This window comes from Rutilus rutilus (genome assembly GCF_951802725.1).
Source record: "Rutilus rutilus genome assembly, chromosome: 1".
Classification (NCBI taxonomy): domain Eukaryota; kingdom Metazoa; phylum Chordata; class Actinopteri; order Cypriniformes; family Leuciscidae; genus Rutilus; species Rutilus rutilus.
The window spans coordinates 20,227,513-20,255,059 of record NC_140209.1 but is presented as its reverse complement, the minus strand read 5'-3'; the positions used below and the strand labels follow the sequence as shown (position 1 = coordinate 20,255,059).

General features: G+C 40.7%; 3 protein-coding genes across 3 annotated transcripts in view; 1 reads left to right on the top strand and 2 right to left on the bottom strand.

The window, feature by feature from the left end:
- Window positions 1-541: 541 nt before the first annotated feature.
- LOC311292699 (uncharacterized protein) overlaps window positions 542-27,547 on the top strand; it is a 57,383-nt gene continuing 30,377 nt past the window's right edge. The window contains exon 1 of the mRNA XM_084412480.1: window positions 542-705. Coding sequence (XP_084268606.1) covers window positions 648-705 — 58 coding nt within the window. The 5' untranslated portion in view covers window positions 542-647. The remainder of the gene's footprint in view (window positions 706-27,547) is intronic.
- The window catches only part of LOC311292084 (uncharacterized protein), a 36,619-nt gene continuing 21,463 nt past the window's right edge, over window positions 12,392-27,547 (bottom strand). Inside the window, exons 3-4 of the mRNA XM_084411543.1 lie at window positions 19,897-21,445; window positions 12,392-12,864 (exon numbers count right to left, since the gene is read on the bottom strand). Coding sequence (XP_084267669.1) covers window positions 12,798-12,864; window positions 19,897-21,445 — 1,616 coding nt within the window. The 3' untranslated portion in view covers window positions 12,392-12,797. The remainder of the gene's footprint in view (window positions 12,865-19,896; window positions 21,446-27,547) is intronic.
- LOC311289718 (uncharacterized protein) lies at window positions 13,947-16,872 on the bottom strand. Its single transcript, XM_084407949.1, has 6 exons — window positions 16,289-16,872; window positions 15,862-15,917; window positions 15,606-15,670; window positions 15,446-15,505; window positions 15,265-15,362; window positions 13,947-15,078 (listed from the first exon to the last, which is right to left on the bottom strand). Exons 1-6 carry the CDS (start codon window positions 16,293-16,295, stop codon window positions 15,047-15,049), a joined length of 318 nt encoding a protein of 105 aa, XP_084264075.1. The 5' UTR covers window positions 16,296-16,872; the 3' UTR covers window positions 13,947-15,046.

The window sequence follows — 27,547 nt, the reverse complement described above, 5'->3', positions numbered from 1 at the left end:
AAAATGTGCTTTTGCATATTTTATATTATGACATATGACTTTGTAACACACCAAATTCAGTTTACACATCACTGCTGCTGCCTATTTCAGGCCGGGATGGAAATGCTTAAATATGGTGAAGCCCTTAGTCTCATGTTCACTGCTTAAAACACACGTGTGTATTGATTACATTTGAGGTGTAGGCTATACTGTATGTTCGAGACTGGACTCTGGATTTGCTTGGCTTTGTTACTTGGATAATAAAGTTTATTTTCTGGCATCAAAACCCCAAGACTTCAAGAGGGATTTTTAAAGAAGTGACAATATTTGAATGAAGATGGAGGATGATTGTAGGGTTATGAGTTGAATGAGCATCAGTTACTTAATGATAGACAGACAGATATAAATGCTTAGAAGTGTCATTTAGTATAAAAACAAACTCAGTAACTGATATATTTTTGATTTTGGCAGATCAGCTCCTCCCACACCAATTACATCACCAGTGAAGCTCCTCCCACTGCAAGTCATCATCAGTGAAGCTCCTCCCACTATAATTCTCCAATAAATGCTGGAATATTCCCATCAGTCTACAAGTGAAGACGAGCACAGAGCATCAGGAAGAGCTGAAATCTGTAAAGACTGAGTTTATTAAAGAGGACAGTGAGAACATGAGTGATCCAGAACCCTGCAGAATGAAACACACTGAAGATACTGAAGAACAAAGAGGTTGGTGTTTATTCTTCATTCATTCATGATGCTGAAGAACATTCATGTTAGAAACATTCAAGCACTTCTTCACATTTAGATATGCAGTTAAAAAAATTAAATGAGTACAGATTTTCAACAAATGTAAAGGGAGGAGAAACTTTTTTTTTTTTGATTGTCAGCATCAGATTAAACTAAAAATCAGGTCAAATGATCTCCTTTCTTTTACACTCTTCCCATTTGATTCAGATCTTGGGCCAATTGGGTGGACCTTGCATTTAAGATGTGCCTACTTTCTTCTATCACATCAGGGCTCATTTTATGTTGTATTTTGTGTTATATTTCTCTCTTTGAATTATTTTGATGTACTGACAATGAAATTACACCTTTTTTTCTTTCATTTCAGACCCGATGGAAGAGAACGAGGAGATTGAAGAACTGAGTAAAGTGAAGGAGGAGAGTGAAGAACTGAGTGAAGAGAAGGAGGAGAGTGAAGAGAAGCAGGAGAGTGAAGAGCTAAGTGAAGTGAAGGAGGAGAGTGAAGAACTGATGAAAGTGAAGGAGGAGAGTGAAGAACTGAGTGAAGTGAAGGAGGAGAGTGAAGAACTGATGAAAGTGAAGGAGGAGAGTGAAGAGCTAAGTGAAGTGAAGGAGGAGAGTGAAGAACTGAGTGAAGTGAAGGAAGAGAGTGAAGAACTGAGTGAAGTGAAGGAGGAGAGTGAAGAACTGAGTGAAGTGAAGGAGGAGAGTGAAGAACTGAGTGAAGTGAAGGAGGAGAGTGAAGAACTGAGTGAAGTGAAGGAAGAGAGTGAAGAACTGAGTGAAGTGAAGGAGGAGAGTGAAGAACTGAGTGAAGTGAAGGAGGAGAGTGAAGAACTGAGTGAAGTGAAGGAGGAGAGTGAAGAACTGAGTGAAGTGAAGGAGGAGAGTGAAGAACTGATGGAAGTGAAGGAGGAGTGTGAAGAACTGAGTGAAGTGGAGGAGGAACATCATGTCCAACCTGGAGAAAAACCTTTGAGTCGCTCAAAGACTAAAAAGACATTTTTAAAGAAAAGAAAAGCCAAGAAACCTTTCACCTGCACTCAGTGTGGAAAGAGTTTCTCAAGCAAACAAAATCTTGAGATTCACATGAGAATCCACACTGGAGAGAAGCCGTTCACATGTGATCAGTGTGAAAAGAGATTCTCACAAAAAACAGATCTGACCGAACACAAGAGGATCCACACTGGACAGAAGCCGTTCACATGTGATCAGTGTGGAACGACTTTCACACAGTCAGCACATCTTAAAGTACACATGAAAATCCACACCGGAGAGAAGCTGTTCATATGTGATCAGTGTGAAAAGAGATTCTCAACCAAAAGTAGTCTTGAGCTTCACATGAGGATCCACACTGGAGAGAAGCCGTTCTCATGTGATCAGTGTGGAAAAACATATCTTAGGGCATCACACCTGAAGAGACACCTGACAGTTCATACGAAGGAGAAGCCACATTCATGTTCTGTGTGTGGAAAGAGTTTTTCAGAGCGCCACATGTTACATAAACATGAGAAAATACACACAGGTGTGAGAGAGTACATGTGCTTTAAGTGTGAGAAGACTTTTATTTCAGTGGGCATTTTAAAACGGCATGAGAGAATTCACACTGGAGAAAAACCTTACAAGTGTTCACACTGTGACAAGAGATTCAGGCATTCATCAACTCTGAAAACACATGAGAGGATCCACAGCAGAGAGAAACCTTACAAGTGTTCACACTGTGACAAGAGATTCAGTCATTCATCACATCTGAAAACACATGAGAGGATCCACACTGGAGAAAAACCTTACAAGTGTTCACACTGTGACAAGAGATTCAGTCATTCATCACATCTGAAAACACATGAGAAGATCCACACTAGAGAGAAGCCGCACACGTGTAAGACTTGATTTTCCTGCTAAGCTGAGATAAAACTCACCCTGCAATAAAGTAATAAAACGCACCCTGGACAGAAGATCTCAAAGAAAGAGCACAGGACATTGTCTTGTCCAAACTTTTCTCCTTCCTTATCTCTGCATCCCCTTCTCCCTCCTCCCTTCCTTTCTCCCTGATTCAAGTCACTAAAAGTTCACTATGTATCTTGTGAATATATTGTTTTTCCTTTTCATGTTTGGTATCATTTTAAATGTCTCAGTGCGATTGGTAAAATGGTGGTGTTTGAGTCACTTTTCCCCCTGAAAATACTAGTTAATGTTATCGCTTTGGACTGAAACTTAGTGACTTTGTTCACAAATGGTATAACTACTCCTCAAATGTTTTTTTGTTGTTGACAATTTTCTTTCTTTTTTAGAGGGGGTTTTGTCACCTTGTTACACTTGTGGTCTTACTGGTCAAAATGACTGGCCTAGAATAGCTTATAAATCACTTGTTATGCTATATTATCACCTAATATTGGATTCAATCTTTTTGTTAACTTGTTCTCTTTCAATTAGGACTGTTTTTATATTTCTATTTGCATCTGATTAATCATAGGCCTCATTTATTTGAGAGCCAAAAGATGGTAAAATAGAATGGACATCTACACCCCCACAACAGCGGGGAAGACTGCCAGCTTCCATGGTTATCAAGAACATTCCAGGTCCGACACGATTTGCCATCTCAAGAGTCCACGACATACACTCAGCTTTTGAGCTGTATTTACAACCAATAGAGAAGACTATCCTGGATATGATCAATCTGGAGGGAAGCCGTGTGTTTAGTGAGAAATGGAAACCACTTGATCTTATTGATTTTCATGCTTACAATGGATTGCTAATTTTAGCTGAAGTGTACAGATCAAAGGGAGGCAACTGCCAGTTTATGGAGTACAGAGTGTGGAAGGCCAATATTTCACTCAGGGAAGATTCCACATCATTTCTTGGGTCATTTGTTATGATGACCGTGAAACCAGACCCAGTTGACGTTAGAGGGGCAAATTAGCGGCAATCAGAGATGTGTGGGATAAATGGGAAGAAATTCTGCCTCGTCTTTACAACCCTGGGCCACACATTACAGTGGATGAACGCCTTGTACCATTCAGAGGACGCTGTCCTTTTAGCCAGTACATTCCAAAAAAGCGAGCCAGATATGCCATCAAAGTATGGGCAGCCTGTGATTCCAAGTCCAGCTATGCCTGGAAAATGCAGATTTACACAGGCAAGCCATCAGGTGGAGCACCTGAGAGAAACCAGGGGATGCATGTGGTTCTACAAATGAGTGAAGGGCTGCAAGGTCACTGCATAACCTGTGACAACTTCTTTACATCATACAACCTTGGTGTCGAGCTACTCAAGCGAAAACTGACTTTGATTGGAACAGTGAAAAAAAAAAACCTGAGCTACCCAGAGAGATTCTGAACATGGAGGGCAGAAACGTGCATTCGTTTCTCTGAAAATGCATCAGTAGTTTCCTACTGCCCCAAAAGAAACAAGAATGTCCTTGTGATGAGTACAATGCAGAGATGCATCACTGAGCATCCAGAGACGCGCCTGCCCACCTCGATCACCAGCGGCTGCAGCTTTGGTTGAGTCAGTGCAAGCAGGTCGATCTGGAGTCAGACCCACAGAAAATGAAGGATTGAACACAGATGAACACAGATGGTCCATGTTTCACAACCATACAGGAGAGCAGTGAGGCAGATTGCCCGATAAACAGCAATCTTTGTGTGTAGATGTAGATTAGCATTGCTAAACACTCTTTTCCTCAGTCTCCCGAATGAAGATGCAGCCTGCTTGATCCTGTGTTGAATATATACACATATACACATTTTGTATACACACACACATATGTGTGTGTGTATATATAATAAATAGTTGTGTAGTTAGTATATATATATATATATATATATAATTTATTATCTATACTAATTCTTATTCCTACATATAATATTTGTTCATCTATAATAGTCCTGCATAACTGCATAACCATATTCCTTTAGGCAATATCAGTTCAAATGTTTTTTAGCGCAATTTTCCTACGGACAAAATTGCGATTGTTAACTCATGATTTCTGTTCTGTCTGTGCGCACCAATCTTGCACTTCTATCTCCTCCTCAACCAGACCACCTAGAGACTTCGGGTTTTCGGCATTATGTTAAGGAAGGTCTAATCTCGAAAAAAAAAAAAAAAAAAAACATAAAAAGATTTACTATCTCTTAGTGTTGTGATCCCATGACGTCAGAAAATTGCGCTAAAACACTCACTGAGTTTTTATTACTTGTTTTTCTATATGCTTAGTAGTGTTACCTTTCAATTATTTGATATTATCCAATAAAATGGTGACTTTACATGACGGTTCTGACATGAAATGTTTTAGTATTAAAATTGACTACAAGTCCAACACATACTCGAATCCTTGATATTCGGCTGAGGGGAAAAGATCCCTAATGTAGTTCACTGCACAGGATGTGATCAGGATCCTATTCCTTCTTCCCAAATGCCCCCTCGGCAAAAGACTGAACTGCCGTTACGCTGTTAACCTAAACAGTCTGAGAAAAAGATATAACAAGTTAGCCTAGCCTAGCCCAGTCGCCAATTCATAAAATAGACTGTTACATACCTGCTACTTATGGGGCGCGCCGGTGTCTCAGCTCGGACATCCCTTAGAGATAGCATAGCCACCTCCAACACGTCTCTCTCACCGCACAGCATCTGAAATGAACGGTGCATGGTGATGCAGTTTTCGCCGATTAATAAATGTTCCAGGTTGACCTCTCTGCAACAGATCGATTCCGGTGCAGTGTCCATGCTCCGGCAGCGCCCACACCCACACCCACACCCACACCCACACCTCCCCCCAAACGATCCTGTAATGTAGGTGGAGCCTGAAACTGATCGTCCTCCTTGTGATGGTAGTCAGGTACTACTGGCCTGTCCCTCACAGGCTCAAATGCGTAAACCATGCCATTAAAATTACTAATTTTCGTGTGTATAGGACCTGCAGCTGCCTACATATCTTCGCAGGTCATCAAAATTGCCAGCGTTCTTATACTAACAAATGCATTTTTTGTGCTGCTTAAAAAAAAACTATATTGATATTTTTAATACATTTTTTAGAGTAATTTACTTTTAATAGTCATAAACAACGTCTGTATGCATTTCCCCCGATTGCTCTGCTCTCAGGAGTTCTGGAGAAGGTTCGTCAGGACAGAGTGAATGTTCTTTTGGTAGCTCCGTACTGGCCAAGCCGAGTGTGGTTTTCGAACCTAGTATCACTTCTCATTGGCTCTCCACTGGAGCTGCCGGTCAGGAGGGACCTTCTATCTGTCCAGAAATACTCAACCTGTGGGTCTTGCCTCTGAGGTTGTAGAGACCATACTCAACTAGAGCTTTGTCCATGAGGAAGCTATACGCCCTGAAAAGGAGAGTGTTTACCTCTTGGTGTAATCTAAGACAATGGGATCCAGTTAATTGCACTGTTATTTCAATACTTGAGTTCCTGCAAGATCGTTTTGCTTCATGGTTATCTCCTTCCACACTGAAGGTTTATGTTGCTGCCATTGATGCCTTCACCTTTGATTAGATTAGATTAGATTCAACTTTATTGTCATTACACAAGTACAGGTACAAGGCAACGAAATGCAGTTTAGGTCTAACCAGAAGTGCAATAGCAGCAAGTGCAGGATATACAGTGGTTCATAAGTGCAGAACATGGATATGTACTGAATAAATATAGAGTTGAATACTATTATAAACAAAAATTTACAGATAGATTGTCCTATGAATATAATATACAGATAACTATTACTGTGAACAGAGTTTACAGCTAGATATGTACTGAATATAATAATATACAGATGGCTATTACTATAAACAGAATGTTTACAGATAGATATGTACTGAATATAATATACAGATGGCTGTTACTATAAACAGAATTTTACAGATAGATATGTACTATGAATATATATACAGATGGCTGTTACTATAAACAGAATGTGAGCATAATATACAGATGGCTAATACTATAAACAGAATTTAACAAATAGATATATGTATAAGTTAGGCTAATGAGCAGTATAACAATGGATTTAAAGTAGTGCAAATAAAGTTTGGACAGAAGCTATCCGAGTGAAAGTGCAGTGGAAAGTAATTGCATATTACAGTTAAGGTACGATATTGCAATGTATATATAAACAGTCGGTACTGTAAATAAACAGTCGGCAGTGCAAATTGAGCATATTCCAGTCAAGGTAGTAGTGCAAGATGCATATGTAAACAGTTGTTACTGTAATAACAATCAGCAGTGCAAATGAACATTATAGTATTGCAAATAACAAAATGGAGGCAGGTGTGAGGAGGGAGAGCCGAGTCAATCAGTATATGAGGGGAGTGGGATCAATGAGGGTTAGAGTTTAATAAAGAGACAGCTCTGGGGAAAAAACTGTTCTTTAGTCTGCTGGTCCTGGTCCGGAGGCACCTGAAACGCCTGCCGGAGGGCAGGAGAGAAAACAGTCTGTGGGCTGGGTGAGAGGAGTCCTTAAGGATGCTGCGAGCTCGATGCAGACAGCGTTTCCTCTGGATGTGCTCGATGGCAGGTAGTGGAGTCCCAGTGATGCGCTGGGCGGTTTTCACCACCCGCTGCAGTGCCTTGCGCTCTGCAACAGAACAGCTCCCATACCACACTGTAGCACAGTTGGTCAGGATGCTTTCTATTGCACAGCGATAGAAGTTCACCAGGATAGTGGAGGAAAGCTGATTCTTCCTCAGTGTCCTCAGGAAGAAAAGGCGCTGGTGAGCCTTCTTGACCAGGCTGGAGGTGTTGGTTGTCCAGGTCATGTCCGCCGAGATGTGGATCCCCAGGAACTTGAAACTGGAGACACGCTCAACAGCCATTCCATTGATGTGGATGGTGTCGTGTGTGCCTCTTGACACTTTCCTGAAGTCCACGATGAGCTCCTTCGTTTTGGTGGTGTTGAGGAGCTGGTTATTTTCGGTGCACCATGTGGCCAGGTGCTTGATCTCCTCCCTGTAGGCAGTCTCATCGTTGTTGCTGATGAGACCAATCACCGTAGTGTCGTCCGCAAACTTGACGATGGAATTAGATCCGTACACAGGTTTGCAGTCGGAGGTGAAGAGGGAGTAGAGGAACGGGCTTAGCACACAGCCCTGTGGTACACCAGTGTTGAGTGTGATGGATGTGGAGCAGTTGGAGCCTGATCGAACATTCTGGGGTCTGTTGGTCAAGAAGTCCAAAATCCAGTTGCACATGGAGGTGTTGAAGCCCAGGTCTCCAAGTTTGGCTATTAACTTAGTTGGGATGACAGTGTTGAATGCTGAGCTGAAGTCAACAAACAGCATGCGTGCATAAGTGTTCTTATTGTCCAGATGTGTGAGCACAGAGTGCAGTGCCATGGAGACTGCATCCTCTGTGCTCCTATTGCTACGGTAGGCAAACTGGTGTGAGTCCAATGTGGATGGTAGAGAGTCTTTTAGGTGTGCCAGGACCAGCCGCTCAAAGCACTTCATTACGATGGGTGTGAGTGCTACAGGGCGGTAGTCATTAAGGCACTTCGGGCTGGAGTGTTTTGGCACTGGCACAATGGAAGTGCATTTAAAGCATGTTGGTACAGCTGCTTGGGCAAGAGACAGGTTGAAAATGTCTGTAAAAACCCCAGCGAGCTGCTCCGCACATGCCCTGAGTACGCGTCCAGGGATGTTGTCTGGTCCAGCAGCCTTGTGCGCGCTGATCCTGCTCAGTGCATTGCAGACATCTGTGGAGGAGAGTGTGATCGGTGGGTGGTCAGCTGAGGATTTGAGCTTGGTGGCAGTTTCTCTGTTGTCTCTTTCAAAGCGAGCATAAAAGTCATTTAGCTCGTTCAGGAAGTTGACATCAGTGGCTGCGGGGGTGGAGTGAGAGGGTTTGTAGTCACTGATGGCCTGAATGCCCTGCCACATGCGCCGAGGGTCAGCGTTGGAAAAGTGTCCCTCTATCTTAAGCTTGTAGCAGTGCTTGGCCTCTTTGATGCCCCTTTTCAGATTTGCTCTGGATGTACTATAGGCTTGTGCATCTCCTGATCTGAAGGCAGTATTGCGTGTCTTCAATAGGAGTCGCACTTCCCTGTTCATCCATGGCTTCTGATTTGGGTATGTGGTGATCTGCTTCTGGGTTGTAACACTGTCAATGGTAGTGGTGCACGATATATCGGCCGCCGATATAATATCGGCCGATATGGTCATTTTTTTACACATCGGTATCGTTCCGATGTCAAAATATGGCCGATGTGAACAGGCCGATATTTAATGTGTGAAGCTGAAGAGGTTGATGTGAGAGAAATACACATTTCATACAGATGACATAAGCAGAGAACAGTCTGTTTTCTTTCATTTTGAATTGTTCTGTTTAAAAATAGAAGTTTCAAGCTTTCTATATATGTCTCAGGTCTGTGAGGCAGGTAGGTTTCGGTTCATTTATGAGACGCGCTCCAGGTTCACGCGCCGTCGCCTCTGTCCTGATTAAATATTTTCTAGTATATTTACTTTTTATTTATTAAATCCAATTCAATTCGTTAATGAAACATTGATCAAAATTAAGATACAATTAGGTTTTGGTTCATTTATGAGACGCGCTCCAGGTTCACGCGCCGTCGCCTCTGTCCTGATTAAATATTTTCTAGTATATATACTTTTTATTTATTAAATCCAATGCAATTCGTTGATGAAACATTGATCAAAATTAAGATACAATTAATACAAAACGAAATTAAATTTAAAGACAGGCTTTGTGCTTTCTGCTTGAGGTCTCTGTGAAAGTTTTAAAGCAGTTTTTAAGTGCCGAGAGCGCTCACGTCCGTAACATTGTTAATGCAGTCCAGTGCGACTTATGTTTTTTTCCTCCTCATGACACATTTTTGACTGATCGTTTTTTGACTCGTAGATATTTGAATATATTGCTTGATATATGATACCCATTCGAATTTGATTTTTCTCAAAAGTGACAGCGCGTGTGATTTGTGGATTCTGATAAGCGCGAGTGGAGAAACAGGCGTTTATTTATTCATTCTCAGTGTTGAGAAACGTAGCCTTCATGTGTTATTGTGTTAATAATAACTAAAGTAGCCTACCTAATTATGTTACATATTTAGTTTGTATGAAAACTATCGCGTTCGTTACTTATGGATTAAAAAAGTAGGCTACCGGTGCTGCGCGAGCTCTCTCTCACAAACACGGACGCGCGCACATAGAGAGAGAAGATAATTGTAAAATGAAAACGGGCTAAGCAGAAAGCACTATTTTTCATGTGTTATTGTGTTAATAATAACTAAAGTAGCCTACCTAATTATGTTACATATTTAGTTTGTATGAAAACCATCGCGTTCGTTACTTATGGATTAAAAAAGTAGGCTACCGGTGCTGCGCGAGCTCTCTCTCACAAACACGGACGCGCGCACATAGAGAGAGAAGATAATTGTAAAATGAAAACGGGCTAAGTTTAAATTTTGTTCTTGCTTGTTTGTTTTTTTCTGTCAAAATGTCAGAAAGCATTTTGTATTATCCATCCGTGTTTTTAAAATTCGTTAAATGACGGACGTTTTACTGTTAACACAGCCCATATGTCGGATTCGTCTTATAGCCTACTTGTTATTATTTTTAGAATAAGTGATTCGTTATGCTATTATTGGACTCCTGTCTATTCATTGTCAACTGTTTTCTATAAATATGTTTGTATTGGCTAACATTTATTCAGCTGCGTGTCCTGTTTAAAATGTGCAATGTTCAAACGCAAAGACAGTCACAAGAAGCCCTTTTCCCTGTGGTATTTTTTAGAATAATATTTGGATATTGGAATAATAAATGAAGTAGCCTATCTTAATTGTACACATGTTCCTGTTTTTTTTGTTTTTTTTTACTGTTTTCTAAGGGTTTCTTCATTTTAGACAAGTTGACCAGCACACATTATATGCAATGCAATGTGTGTATGTGTGACATATTTTGCACACAGGTAAAGATGCCCAATATCAGTCATTTCTAAAGTAAAAAAAATGTGTTTTGGAAAATAGCTCTTTATTTGATAATCATTAAAATTTGTTTTCTATACAGAGATATCGACATCGGTAAATATCGGTATCGGCCATAACAGCAATATTAATATCGGTTATCGGTATCGGCCACAATTTTCACATCGGTGCATCCCTAGTCAATGGTGGTATTAATATAATCCAGTACAGAGGAGGTGTAGCAGTCAATGTCCGTGTGAGAGCCACTGGTGGCTTGAGAAGCAAACATACTCCAGTCTGTGTGTAGAAACCTTTCCTGGAGTGAGAAATCTGCCCCCGCAGGCCACACCTTGATGGTCTTCACTGATGGCTTCACGCGATTGATCAGAGGTGCATATTTGGGGGTGAGGAACAAAGAAAGGTGATCTGACTGTCCCAAGTGGGGGAGGGGTGTCGCGACGTAAGCTTCAGCCATGTTTGTGTAAACATGGTCTAAGGTTTTGTTTCCTCTGGTGTGACAGGAAACATGCTGGTGAAATTTCGGTAGCACTGACTTTAAGTTTGAATGATTAAAATCACCCGCAACAATAAACGCAGCTTCCGGGTGAACGGTCTGTTGTTTACTGATGGCTGCGTGAAGTTCTTTCATAGCAAACTTGGCATCAGCATCCGGGGGAATATAGGCTGCAGTTATAATAGTGGAAGTGAACTCCCGCGGTAGATAAAACGGTCTACATTTAACCATGAGAAACTCAAGGTTAGCTGAACAATGTCTCCCAACAATAGCAGAGTTTGTGCACCAAGCTTTGTTAATGTAAATGCACAATCCACCACCTCTGGTCTTACCGGAGCCATCTAATGTTCTATCCGCCCGGAATGTATGGCGTCCCGCTAGCTCAATAGCGTTGTCCGGTATTCCGCTGTTTAACCATGTTTCCGTGAAAATTAGAACATTACAGTTCAAAAGTCTCTTGCTGTATGTGATGTTGAGTCGAATCTCCTCCATTTTGTTCAACAGCGACCGTACATTGGCAAGGAAAATGCTGGGTAAAGAGAGCCGGTGTGGTGTTAGCTTTAGCTTAGCTCTTAGTCCTCCGCGCTTCCCCCGCCTTTGTTTACGATCTCGCCGGCGCCTGCGAGCACTTCCGCCCGGCCGGGCAGAGTGCATAGCCTCGGGTGATCTGGCGATCTCAGGAAGGAGTCGAAGGTTGTCCATAAAACTGTCGGAAATTCGCAAACCAATATCCAAAAGCTCACCTTGGGTGTACGATGTTAAGGCACAACTGTTCTGGACGAACAGACCCGAAATGAGCAAGAAAAATACTGCTAAATTACAGAATCTGGAGAGACCGCGAGCCTCGCGATGTACTCGCGCCGCCATCTTGGATCTTTGGCCTCTAGAGCTCATTCTACTCTGGGTACAAGGCCCTAATTTCTGGGGTGTCCTTTCAAGAAGCATTCCAAATCGTATTATGTTATATAGTTTGAAAGTAATCAGTTTTTTATTGTGAATAAAAATTAAATAAATGATTTAAATAATACTTTGACATTTTCTAAGTAGAACTCATTTTTGATATTTCACAACACTGTTATTTACAATAACTTGCTGAAAGAACTATTGTTTAAAATAGATAAAAGGCTTGAGACTTGACTTGGACTTAGCATTTAGGGACCTGTGAACATGTCTGCTGCATATCAAGGGTGAAACAGTTAATAATGTAGACAGACAGCAATCTCATTCAATGTCAGTCATGTGTGGTGAAATATCATTTATTAGGTTTCTAAAAGCTGTATTGATAAAAATGTACAATAACAATGAGTTGGTGATACAATGAGCAATGAATTTTTTGAAGCAAATACATTTTCTGGTGGTCTTTCAGTTCATCGTCTGTAGTGAAGGACTTCCCTGCACTGAAACACACACCGCCGGGTCTTTTCTGCTGTTATATTATAAATTAATCTTCTCCTTTGTGTGAATCTTCAGGTGTTTGTTCAGGTCTGAAGCCCAACGAAACTGTTTACCGCACTGACCACAGTTAAATGGTCTCTCTTTATAATGAGAAGCTGATGTGATTTCAGAGCGAAAGCCTGAGCCGCTTCTTCCCAGTGTGAACTCTCATGTGAATCTTCAGCCTGGAGCTTCTTCATGAGAAGCGTTTTTTACACTGAGGGCAGGAGACAGATTTGTTGGCTTCTGCTTTTCCTTTCTTCTTCACGTCCATCAGGTCTAAAAGAAACATTAAATCAAGTTGGATTTCAAATGAGAGACAAATGTGAAATGAAATGCGAAGCCCAAAGTCAAGATCACTGATGAGGTCAATAGTCATTTTAATCCCATCATATCTGGTCAACAACTGCTGTGCACGATTATGATCTATTTTAATATCATTACAATAATTTGTGTTATAAATCCTTAGTTCGGTCATGAAACTCCAGATGGCGCATGCCTGACATGTAAACTGTAAGCAATCACATCATTTCCAACACCTTTCTAACATTAAAGGAGAACTCCGGTCAAATTTTAACATTGAGCTAATTTTTTTGTAAATTTGGACTTGGAGTGCTGTCAATACAGAGAACAACGACAGAAATCGGTGTTGCCTACACCGTGTTATCCTCTTTGTAAAATTTGCACCCTGTTGACCTTAATGGGGCAAGTTTTAAACCTGCTGTTAGCCTCTTAACATCCCTGATGTGTCATTACAAGTGCACAGCTAATGTGAGTCATTCCTTCAGAGTGCCAGTATACCTGTATTTTCTTCCTGTTTTCTTCCTGTTTGCACAGGTATGTGCGCTGGCTGAAATAACATAATTTTTATTAATATCTTTCACATCTACTACAGTCAGATTCACCTGTGATCACTCTGAAGGAATCACTCACATTAGCTGTGCACTTGTAATGACACAAAGATGTTAAGAGGCTAAAAGCAGGTTTAAAACTTGCCCCATTGAAGTCAAAAGGGGCAAATTTTAAAAAGAGGATAACATGGTGTAGGCAACACCGATTTTTGTCATTGTTCTCTGTATTGACAGCACTCCAAATTTACAAAAAAATGAGCTCAATGTTAAAATTGACCGGAGTTCTCCTTTAACAGAGGAAGAATCTGGAAGCTTCTCGTCTCTGTATTCTTAAGCACCAGAGCAAATACAAAAACATGAACTGCTGTTAGAAAACATGAAAATACTGTTTGACGTTTTATCTTCACCATAATAAGTAATGTCAGAAAGAGAAAGTTGCACAGCGCTGCTTATACTGCTTTGTTTCTGCTTGTTTTGACTACTGTCACCTACATCTAGCCTCCTACACTGTTAGACTTTTCAAGGGTTTTTTACAGTAACTTACTGGCAACACTGTTGCCAGTAAGTTACTGTAATTAAGAGTTACAGTACCAAACCATATTTCAGTTTTGTGTAATACAGTGCATTACTGTAAAAACGAAGCTAATCAGTACAGTGCATTACTGTAAAAACGAAGCTAATCAGTACACTACTGTAATTATTTTTATTTGTACTAAATATAAATTAGATTTGATAATTTTGATATATGATTAATTTTATTTTTATCCTACATAAGTACTACTTTCATACAAACCAATTAGACAAAATTATTACAAAATAATTTTTTTTTATTTAAAACATTTCATATACATCACAAAATAAACATGCCAATGCTGGAAATGATGTGTGAAATTTACACATTAATGGGTGAGTTTAGAGACAACATTTTTTGTGTTAATTTTAACTCATTCATTGTGTTAATGATTTTAACAAAGTAAATATGTCAGAGAGGTTAACACAAAGATGTGTAAACGTGTTAAATTAACACATTATGTGCTGTCCTTCACTGCAAACATTTTTGAAAACATACATAAAACCATAAACAAAACATAAGCATTTGACTAAATGAATGTAGAGTCATTGGTTGTTTAGCTTATACAAGTATTATAATGAAATATCAACCATTACATTCATAAAACTGCAGAATATAAATACATTTTTAAGCATTCAAAAAGGAAATGTCCAACACAGGACAAAACACAGTTCTTTTCACAATACAAGACACATAACCCCACCTTAAAAATAATTTCACTTATTTCCAAAAATTAGTTGGATTCATGTACACTGGTGGCCAAAAGAAGTATTTAAGTGTCGTAATGTTTTTGAAAGAAGTCTCTTTGATGCTCAAGAAACATTTCTTATTATTATCAATGTCTGACTGTCTACTCCATCTTTTCTACAGCATAGGAGTAAAAGTCATCATCAAAATAATCTTTAAAAAGCCAACAGAATGTTTTTGTCCACCTTTGTGAATAAATGAACTTCTCCAAAGATTGGTTCCTGTTCAGAACTTGATTGACAACATCAGAGTGTTCCCTGGTCTGCATGCGTGCCCACAAACACAAATGTACTCAGTCCTTCAGAGGAGATCCCAGTTCCAACACTATGAGAGTGAGAGAGTGAGAGAGAGAAAATATTAGTGTCACATTATTTTTAACCTCCTTTTTTGTTAATTTTTATTATAATTTTCACAAAAACTTAAGAATATATATTTGTAAACAGCTTTTGTCAATAAATAGCATACAAAAGAACTAAATAAAATTATGCCAGATTAAATTTTAATACTTACAAATCCTCAATTCTGTCCAAAAATGCTGAGATCCATAGAAAGAACGACTGAAATCGATGATTTTAGCCCATTTCAGCTTGTCTGCAGTGAAGGAGTACCTGTTTGAGACAAATACACAGTAAGATACATGCAAGAAATCACTGTGTGATGATCGTTCTCCTTCCTACAGTAGTTAACCCACATGTGTGCTGATATTAGGACCTTCCTAGTCAGGTGGAACTGCAATGGTAGAGTCTTCTGGCTAATAAAATATCAAAATAATGCAAAAACATAAACTTAAGTTGTTTAGAATGCTAGATTTGGTATGAATGAATTAGTGAGAGTTTTACTGCAGTGCTTACCTGGATACATTTAATCTGGTGAGACTGAACAAAGACAATGGTCCATCTTCTGATTGGTTCATTTGCTGTGTAATAAAGTTAGACATAAGGCAAAGGTCACTTATTTGATATAAAGTTAGACAATTTTATAGAGATTTTATAAGATATTGTAAGCTACCTAGTCTGCACCAGTGGCTCAAAAGCTATTCTCACATAGCGTATTGCTAATCATTTCAGCAAACTTATCTCAAAATATATCACAAATGGGCTGGCCTACCTCTGGAATCTTGCTAGAAGTCACTGGCGTGAATTGGCGCTTTGTTGCAGTTGCCTCTAAACACAAAAATGGAAGTAAATATTAAATTCCATTAAAAAATATATATAATATGGTATAGTTTGCAACCTAATGCTAAAACTATAAAGGTTCTCATTAGTAGGCCAACATTAGGCTAAACAGAATTTCACATTAGTTTATCCTATAGTTTATTCACATTTATTGTTAATGTAAACGCGTTGCTCGTTGTCATATTTTAACTCGACAATTCAATAATCTAACAAAGTGTGTAAAATGAAACGTTAGCTCAGTTTACCATGGTAGTTCGTTACCGCCATGTTGACGACGAGTAACAGGTAACGTTAAAACATAGGTTAAACTGGGCACAATACTGTCAACACACGCAGAAGTTTATTTAATTTTTTTTTACCTTGCATGCTGATGTCTCTCTCGGTGAAGTGAATTCCGTCTCTTCCTCGGGCCAGACACGAACGTCGCGATCCAACAAAAGACAGACCCCATTACCTACACTGGATGCTCTGACGCGACACGACAAATCCCAGACAGTCAGTGTAGTGCATAGATAGACTGTAAAAAATAGGTGTAGTGATGCGCCGCGGCAGTTATATTTCTGACGTAGTCCGATACGAGTCCAAGCGCTCGCGCTATTTCTGACAAGGGATAAACAGGTTTGCATTTAAAGGTCCGGTCGCTTCAAGTGTCCAATATAGACAGCCTCTGGCTATTATAGCGTTGTAGACACGCGGTGTAAGGCAAAAATTAGGAAATAAAAAGCACGATGGAATGGTGCCAGCCAGAGAGGCAGTTACGTCAAATACAGTAGTATACAGCAAATTTAAAAAATACAGTAAGTCTCTGTATGTGGTGTTAGACGTCACAGAAAATTCCCATGATGCAATGGGAATCACAGTTATTTACTGTAAAGAGAAATAGCAGTATAATACTGGGGGATTTAAAGTAAATAACTGTAGAAATTACAGAAAAGTCTAACAGTGTACTGTCAGAGAGTGATTTTGCATTGCTCTGAATGTTCCGGGTTACTTGACTGTAACCCTGTTCTCTGAAAAAAGCGGAACGAGATGCTGCACTGCTTAGCGCATTGGGAAAGTCTTTAATTGTGACCAGCTGTGAATATTGTGTGTAACACCTCAACAGAATTGACCCTGAGGTAATATAGCCTCGGTCGTTGACGTCATCGGCGCGCACCCGCAACACAAGGCTATAAATAGATGAGCCGGCATCATCAGGATACTTAGGAAATCTCGCCATAGACATTAGGATTCTAGGAAAAGGGCCTAGACATTAGCTTGTGATGTCGACTCAAGGACATGAGAGCCCGGAGTGGCATGAAAATCCAAACTATAAAATCTTATGAATGTGTGCGGAGAGGACCAGCCTGCCGCATCACAAACATGTTGTGCCAGAGCATTAGAGGAGGCGACCTCCCTGGTGGAGTGAGCCCTTATACCCAATGGCAAAGCTTAACATGCACGCCTCATAGGCAAGAGCAATAACATCCCTGACCCAATGTGACAAGGTCTGCTTGGTGGCAGCCGCTTTGTTACGGCCCCCATAACAGACGAACAGTTGCTCTGACTTACGCCACTGGCTAGTGCAGTGGACGTAGGTCTGAAGAGCATGGACTGGACACAGTCTGTGAGATCTCTCCTGCTCCGGCGGTGTGAACGGCAGAGGGCAGAAGGTCTCAAGAGTAACCAGATGTACAGTCAAGAAAGGAACCTTAGGCAGGTAGTCAGGATGGGGATGAAAAATCACTTTCACTATTTCTGGTGCAAAGTCAAAGCAGTATGGCGAGACTGACAGAGCCTACATATCCCTGATTCTTTTTAAAGAAGTTATAGCCATAAGAAAAAATATCTTTAGGGTCAGAAGTTTGTCAGACGCTGATTCTAGAGCTTCAAAGGGGTCTCAACCAGACCCTTTAGAACTATAGCTAAGTCCCATGAAGGGATCTTGGCTCTTACGGGAGGCCTCAGTCGTCTGTCGGCCACATAAATCCTGAGAGTGACGGGGCATGTGCCTGTTGATAATTTTTCCAGCAGGAAGTCCAGAACTGAAGCAATCTGGCAGTTGACCGGATCTGCATTATGTACAACACACCACCTTTCAAAGACACCCCATTTGTTGGCATAACTCTTTCTAGTGGAAGGAAGCCCTAGCATTTAGAATGGTCTCAATAACGTCAGGTGAAAACCCAGTATCCCTCAGTTGGTACCCATCAGGGGCCAAATATGAAGGTTCCACAGGTCGGGCCTGGGATGGAATATCGTGCCCTCCAACTGAGACAGAAGGCCCCTCCTCTCGCCCATGGCGAACCGTCGAGGAGATATATTATCTCCAAGAACCACCCTCTGTTCGGCCAATGCAGCGCTATCAGTAAGAGGCAAGACCCTTGATGGCAAACCCTGGCTAGAAATCCTGGGAGCATAGAAACTGGAGGAAATGCATACAGGCGCATTTTGGGCCATGTGTGTGTCATCGTGCCACTGTGTTGTCCCCCCGCACTAAGACATGAAAGCCTCTCAACTGAAGGAGAAAGTATTTCAGGGCCAGAACTACATATTCCATCAACTTGAGGCAACTGTTTTGCCAATCAAGATGATGGCTCCCCAGGTCCCTTGGGCAGGACGACCACTTAAGACCATTACCCAGCCCGACAGGGACGTAAAAATGACTAAAGGCCATTCCACACTGAGTCAGAAATTTTCGTATGCGTTTGTGTTCATCAGCCTTAAAATTCGGCATGCACAGAAACCTTGCATACTGAGTCCGATGCGTATTTATTAAACCTTTGCGGGAAAAAAAACGCAAAAAATACTAAATGAATCGTCAAGCAGTGAGGATGATTTTGTTGCCCTCTTTCATCTTAAAAAGACAAAAAGAAAGAGGAAATATTGGGTCCATCCAATCCTGAGATTGCGCCGAGAGGAAGGAGAGTTTCACCTCCTTATCAAGGAGTTGCAAAAATGATCCCGAGCGATTCAAAATGTACCTCCGAATGTCAGTGGAACAGTTTGATGCTTAGCTAGCGATACTGGAGCCACATATTAAATAAAAAAAAAGACCAATTTCCGTGAACCAATCGATCCTGAACAGAGACTGGCAGTATGTCTAAGGTATGGAGACACACACAGACACACACACACACACATATGGCCGGCGGAAGCGTTGGGTAGACAGAACAGCCAAATAATACCCAATAATTATTATACCCAAATAATACATGATTAGTAATCGAATTGGCTGCTCAATCACACCTTAATCAATCCGAAATTTCGATCTGGTTGAAAGGGGAGGTTTAGGCCTAGGTTTTTTCATTGTCTTTGTAATCTGCATTTTGTTTTTCATACAGTACTTTGTGCTGCGAGACAAAGTGTATCAACTTGTCAGATGCCATTCTGGATTTTGTCGTTCGCTTGTACGGTGGCTCTAAATTGTCAAAAAAAACCTCTCAAAATACTGGCTGTGGATGCCAACATTTTCACCATTCAAATTTGAAATGTCTAATATGCATCTTACAAGACGTCATTGACCGAGGCTATATTACCTCCGGGTCAATTCTATTGATGTGTTACACACAATATTCACAGCCAGTCACAATTAAAGACGTTCTCAATGCGCTTAGCAGCGCAACATCGATTGTAGTTTTTGAAAGGGAACAGACAAATCACGTCAAAAACTGACTGATTGTTTTATATCACAAATTTATGTTGGGTTGAACACGAGTTAATAGAAGCCAATAAAACAACAAAATGTCAGTTTCTCATCGTGGCTGTTTAGAAACTAATGAATGAATGAGGCATTTATATAGCGCAACTATTTACTACTGTACACACCAAGTGCTTTACAATTACATCAGGTGTCGGCCTCATTCACGACCTGGATGATTCAACAGCAGCCACTGTGAAACAGCGCCAACTATAGGTGGAGATATTTGACTGACTAACTTACACAGAAGAGATTTTGTTGCTCAGCACATAAAGATGAACTACTTACTGTGATCTCAGACTGTGGTGATGTGGTTTCTGCACTGTATGGATCTTCATGTGTCTCTTCAGCTGACTTTTAATAGAGAAACTCTTCCCACACTGATCACACGTGTGCGGCTTATCTCCAGTGTGGATCCTCTCATGTGTTTTCAGATGTTCTGATCGATTGAATCTCTTGTCACAGTGTGAACACTTGTAAGGTTTTTCTCCGCTGTGGATCCTCTCATGTGTTTTCAGATTTGATGGCTGACTGAATCTCTTGTCACAGTGTGAACACTTGTAAGGTTTTTCTCCAGTGTGAATTCTCTGGTGCAGTTTTAAACATTGCGCTGTAGTAAAAGTATTCTCACACTCAAAGCACATATACTCTCTCACACCAGTATGAGTTTTCTGATGTCTTTGTAAACTTTGCAGCTGTGAAAAACTCTTTCCACATTCAGAACATAAATGTGGCTTCTCCTTTGTATGAACTGTCAGGTGTGTCTTCAGGTTTGATGCCAAAAGAAACGTCTTGCCACATTGATCACTTGTGAACGGCTTCTCGCCGGTGTGAACTCTCATGTGAATCTCCCGATTTTGTTTGCTTGTGAATCTCTTTCCACACTGGTCACATGAGAACGGCTTCTCTCCAGTGTGAACTCTCATGTGTCTTTTAAGGTGTGTTGATCGGCCGAATATCTTCCCACATTGCTTGCATGAGAACGGCTTCTCTCCAGTGTGAACTCTCATGTGACTCTCAAGACCATGTTTGTATGTGAAACTCTTTCCACACTGATCACACGTGTGTGGCTTCTCTCCAGTGTGGATCCTCTCATGTGATTTCAGATGTGCTGACTGACTGAATCTCTTGTCACACTGTAAACACTTGTAAGGTTTTTCTCCAGTGTGAATTCTCTGGTGCAACAGCTTCTCTCCGGTGTGGATCTTCATGTGAATCTCCCGATTTTGTTTGTATGTGAAACTCTTTCCACACTGTTCACATGAGAACGGCTTCTCTCCAGTGTGAACTCTCATGTGACGCTCAAGATTTTGTTTGTTTGATAAACTTTTTCCACATTGATCACATGTGAATGGGTTCTCTCCAGTGTGAACTCTCATGTGAATCTCAAGCTTATGTTTGGCTGTGAAACTTTTTCCACATTGATCACATGTGAACGGCTTCTCTCCAGTGTGAACTCTCATGTGAATCTCCCGATTTTGTTTGCTTGTGAAACTCTTTGCACACTGATCACATGAGAACGGCTTCTCTCCGGTGTGAACTCTCATGTGACTTTTAAGATAATCTTTTCTTGAGAAACTCTTTCCACACTGATCACATGAGAACGGCTTCTCTCCGGTGTGGATCTTCGTGTGAATCTCAAGACTATGTTTGGCTGTGAAACTTAAAAATGTATTTTTAGTCTTTGAGCGACTCAAAGGTTTTTCTCCAGGTTTGACATGATGTTCCTCCTCCACTTCACTCAGTTCTTCACTCTTCTCCTTCACTTCACTCAGTTCTTCACTCTCCTCCTTCACTTCACTCAGTTCTTCACTCTCCTCCTTCACTTCAATCAGGTCTGAAATGAAAGAAAAAAAAAAGTTTAATTTCATTTTCAGTACATAAAAATTCAAAGAGAGAAATATGATTATAAAATTAAAGGGCATAAACTGAGCCCTAAAATATTCCCATCATTTTGATGAGTTTTTATGAATTATTCATGTCCCTGAAAATCTCCATGAATGAGGAACATTGTGACGGAGAGGCAGAGACGGTCGGATCCATTTGCAGACATTTATTACAGAAGATAACAAACTCAAAAGAAGACAAGGGCAATCCAGAATCGTAGTAAAACAAGCAGTGGTCAGAGGCAGGCAGCAAAGGTTCACAAACTAGTTCAGAGTGCAAGTTCAAATACACCAGATCAAGTCAAAATAGCAAGGGATACAAACTGAGACAGAGTTTTGGTAAAACAAGACTTCACAAATGAGAACAGAACAGAACAGTCCAGATAAAGGGGAGCTGAGGGTGCACAGGTGAAACTGATGAAATCATAATGAGGTGATGAGGGAAATGCAGTCCTAGTATGCAGGAGAGAGGGACCTAGTGAGACCAGGAGGAGGCGCTGTCGTGCGTTCCGTGACAAACATAGATCTTCCAATTATTACTTTTAAAACATCATAGGCACAAATCCCATGTTTCAATCAAGAGAACTATTAAAATATTTGTTTAATAATACATGATGTTTTATTAACAAGGTTCGGGAGGAGCACGTTCAGATAATTAACACAAGTGGAGAGTAGGGCTGAACGATTAATTGCATTTGCGATAATATCGCGATACGAGAAAACGCGATTTTCTAACCGCAACTAGCGCGATTACAAGGTGGTCACGTGACGCGAGCGAAAGAGTGGAGAACTCGGCTGCATCAACTTTTCATGCTGCCCTTTAACCTGTAGCGCAATGGCATCTGGCTCGACGGAACCGTCAGAAACTGACACAGCTGAGACTTTAATCTCGAAGAGGAACAGCACGTCGGTGGTGTGGAACTATTTTGGTTTCAAAAAAGATGATGTTGCGCAGCGTCAGGTGTTGTGCAGAGCATGCCGTGCTCCCGTTGCTACTTCACGCGGTAACACTACAAACTTGTTCCAGCATTTAAAAAAAATACCACAAACCAATGTATGACAGTTGTATGACCAAAATGCCAAGCACCAGTGCGCCAGACAAGCCAAATACCTCAAGACAGGGATCCCTGACCGAAATGTTTGAAAGTGTCACTCCGTATGAACGCAATTCAAAACGGCACGGGGAAATCACTCGGGTAATAACCGAGTTCATAGCCAAAGATATGATGCCTCTCAGCACGGTGACCAAGTCTGGGTTCGTGACATTGATAAATACGCTTGATAAACGGTACAGTATACCTTCCCGTACATACTTCAGTCAGACTGCCATACCGGAGCTGTACAAAAAGTGCAAAGAGAAAGTCGCCGCGGAGCTTAAAACGGTGGAGTTTTTTGCTAGCACTACTGATATGTGGTCAAGCCGCACAGCTGAGCCTTACCAGAGTCTTACAGTACATTTTATTGATGAAGATTTCAACCTCAGAGCTCGCTGCCTACAAACTACCTACTTCCCAGACGACCACACAGGGGAAAATATTGCAGCCGGCCTGAGAGAAGGGCTTGCCAGCTGGGATCTCCATGAGGAGAATCACGTCTGCATCACGACGGACAACGCGTCAAATATGGTGCTGGCTGCGCGGCTTAACGAATGGACGAGGCTCCAGTGTTTTGGGCACAGATTGCATCTTGCCATTGGTAAGTTATCATGTCGTGCGTGTGTGTGTGTGTGTGTGTGCGCAAAAGAGAGAGAGAGAGATGCGTTATCATGTCGTGTGTGTGTGCAAAAGAGAGAGAGATGCGTTGATTAGTAATTAGGAAGCTGAATATACAAATATACAAATTTATGTTGAGTTGTGAAAGCGGATGGGATTAAATAAATTCATACTTTCTCCCACTCCTTTTCTAATATGTAAATTGAAATATTATGTTTTAATTTAATGTGCTTATATATCTGTCTGTGGTGGAATGTAGGGCGATACGTCCGCAATAATTAATGCGATATGGCTCAGCTTGTCAGTTAACTACGGCTCTTTGTAGTGAATGCCGCTCAATCTGAAAGCAGGTGATGGCGATTTACTACTAATCAAGGAGCCGGCTTTACTGACGAGATGCGCATAACAATCTCACGATTTAAATCACCCAGCCCTAAATGCCCACCTGCATTTATTTTCTTTGTTTGTTTTTTACATGTTCGAAATAAACACACACACACACACACACACACACACACACAAACTGTGTGTGTGTGTGTGTGAGAGAGAGAGAGAGAGAGAGAGAGAGAGAGAGAGAGAGAGAGAGAGAGAGGACAGGGGTGTGGATGTGGATGTGTGTATTTCAGAATTACAGAGAATGTGAGTGTGTAATAGTTGATAGCCTTGTATCACAAAACTCTAATTGTGTGTAATACACTACTTTTTATTTCTTTCAGAAAATGCACTCAAAGATGACAGAGTGTCAAGGGCAACAGCACTGTGCAGGAAGCTGGTGGGGCACTTTTCCCACAGTTGGAAGAAGAAGGCAGCACTGACGGAGGCACAGAGGGAGCTCAAACTCCCTGAGCACAACCTCATAACGGAGTGCCCAACAAGATGGGGATCTAAAGAAATGATGATTGCCAGAGTGCTTGAACAGGCCAAAGCCATTTCTCAGGTAATGTCTGGAGATCGATATGCACGCTCCCTCATCCCAACCTGGCAGGATATTGATGTATTGGAGTCAATTCACAAGGCACTCCATCCTCTACTGGAGTTTACTGATGCTCTTTCTGGAGAGGAGTATGTGAGCATCTCCTACCTCAAGCCAGTTCTCCACCTTTTTGCCACATCAGTCCTGGCTGAAGATGCTGAGGACACTGATCTGACTAAATCAATAAAAACCAAAGTCCTAGCATACCTCGATAACAAATATGGAGACCCAAACATCCAGGAGCTTTTGGATGTTGCCTGTTTCCTGGACCCTAGGTTCAAAATACAGTACATCAGTACTGACAACATCCCTGCAATCAAGACCCGACTGAAGACAGAGATGGTAGAATTAGCACAACGTACATATCATCGGGTAAATGATAATTATGTATTTCACAAAAACACAATTTTTCTGTAAAATCTAACTGGAAAACTAATGGCTGTTGTTTTCATCTAATAGGAGAAGAGGGGCCCGTTCTTCGTACGTTGCTTAAAACATCCGAGATCAAATGAGACATCCAAGATGATATCATCGTGCTAATCATGATCTGGCTAACTCGGTTCTTCGAACACACTTGCCGGATATGATTAGTATCGCTGGATTGAGTTATCTGAGATAATTGCGCGTTCATGCGCTGGTTAAAAGGGGATATGTATCGATAGTAGAAACATTGATCAGCAACGCTGCTATTGGCTGCTCAGCGTGGGCGTGGCCAAAGAGTGCGCACAGTTTTTTCTCCTCAGCAGAGCAAGAACTAATAGTCAAAGTTTATTCGGAATTTTAATGTTTAATTAAAACGCCAAGGAACACCTCAAAGTCTGCAAAAGCCAGGAGAGAGGGCTGGCAAAAAGTAGCAGACAATTTAAATCCCTTAGAAGTGGCCATGTTAGATGTTTTTTATCACTTATTAGCCTATATGTTTGTATTTTAATAATTGCATAATTACTTTGTTCATTGTAATGTCAGAGTCACCACACTAGAACATGGGAACAAATAAAAGTGAAGTACAAAAATATTCTACATAATGGTAATTTTTTGATATATAGTCTCTTTTATAAAAGGCACTGTTAAATAAATGGTTGTCTGATTATAAAAGCAACCAAGAAAAAGGCTGAGAAAAGAAAAGAAAAGATCTTAGTAGCCTACCCTGTAAAATAATTTTTGCTGCATTAAATTAAGGCCGTATAGTCATTTCAACTGTTAAATTTTGAGTGATGAATTGCTTTGACTTGTGAAAGTGAAAACTGATAAACTTATGTTAATGTAAAAATATTAACACTTGTATCTGTTCCCAAGAAAGTGGTGGCTGAAATATGTGCAGTAAGTGGACATTTTCTAACTTTCCAAAATAAATAAAGTATAAGACTTTGTAATGTCCATTTGTTTCCATTGCACTGGACAGTGAATAAACCCTCTCAGATAACTGTCATATGGAGGAGTTAGCCTACCTGCAAGTGCATAAATAACTTTACTTAATATATACTTGTATGCTTTATGGCTGCAATATAAGTTGCAGGATTCCACATCTACAGAAAGGCCTACAGAAGAGTCTGCACAGACAGAGGAGACATAGGCCTACAGGTGGGCAGTGTATAGCCAACTTTTCCTTTTTATTTGTTGCATGAGGCATGTGTCTAATATCTCTTGTTGCAGGCACTTGACCACTGGCTTTTCTTTACAAAGCACAATTGAAATAAAACTCAAGGAACTAAGCATATTTGTCTTTTATTAAACATTTAATGAAAAGTGTGTTTTTTTGGCAATGTTGTGTAATATGGCACATGCAACAATGTCACAGACCCTGTCAGGTGTGCAACCCTCAGACTTTTCAGACACTGAAATCTTCCCTTTAGTTAGCCAAATTGTGTGCCCTTGTCCTGGAGCTGCATTGTAACTGGTTTGGGTCAGGGAATGGGGTCATACAACACCTGTCTGCAGGCAGGAACATGTCATAATCACCTATAAAAAAAATGCAGTTCTGTTAGGATCAGCTAACAGAGTTAGCTATCAGCTAAGTGTATGTAATACAGTGAGCTTGCTATTTAATTGCGGAACTTTCCTTACCACTTTCAAATAATGTGCATAAATGTGAATCTCTGAAAATGCTTAAAGTGTGTATGTCAGGTTAATTTTTTTTTTTAGATATATTAAATAATGTTTAGATGTCTGAGTGAAAATGTAATTATCATTAAAATGATTACTGTAATTGCCCTACAATAAGCTTTATAGCCATTTCTGTCAAGATCATATTTTTAAAACACAGCTGAGCTGTGACGTCAGAAGAGGGAGACGTTCCAAAAAAGTTCTATTGAAGTATGGAGAGTTTTGAGTCTGAGGAGATCCAAAATCCCCCTCAAACCTACGATGGCCCACAGCCATACAATTTTGAGCCTCCCAGGCGTGAGACGGATGAGGAGCCAAACAGAAATTTAAATAATTCCTATCGAAGAAACATAAATATCTGCTGTGAAGAGAATATTGATTGATTTTGATTTAGAATTTGATATAAAAATCGGGTAGGTCAAATCGATTCATATTTTCAAAAAATCGATTTTTTTTTTTAATTCTCCCCCTCTTCAGTATAGCGTAGTACAATATACATTTTGCATTCGCCAAATATTCCTTCAGGTTTTCCGTAGCACGCTCCTTTCCCTGCGGCGCAGCCCTCGATGCTTCACAACATCACGACAAAAAGACTAGCATGTTTAATTTTTTAACGATCCTCCACGACGACGGCGCGCAAGTGGGTGAGTGAGAGAGAGAGAGTGTGTGTGTGTGTGTTAGTGCGTGAAGGCTATGTGAGTGAGCTTGTGTATGTGCGAATGAATGAGTGTGAGACGGGTCGAACCAGGCATAAGAGTTACCTTACGCTGAAGCTCCGTGGCTATAATGAACAGGCTGCTATGTCAAGATTGCTATGCTGGAATATGTTGGTTTGTTTGTGTGTGTGTGTGTGTGTGTGTGTGTGTGTGTGTGTGTGTGTGTGTGTGTGTGAGTGTGAGTGTGAGAGAGAGAGAGAGAGAGAGAGAGAGAGAGAGAGAGAGAGAGAGAGAGAGAGAGAGAGAGAGAGAGAGAGAGAGAGAGAGAGAGATATCGCGGGCGCGATCGAACAGTGGAAACAAAAACATTCTCCGTTTTGTTCAGGACATCATTCAAACTGCAAAGTGTTTACTTATATTTGTGTACAAACTCGCAATAAAACAAAACATTCTGCTTGCACAATTACTTAATTTCATTATTATTAATTATCTGCTTTTTGTGAAAAAGTGGATCTGTGACCGGTTTTAACGGTGTTTTTGCACCCAGCACAAACGCAGTAATTCATCGTGAAAATACGCCTGCGTATAACTGTTATCTAAATAACTAAC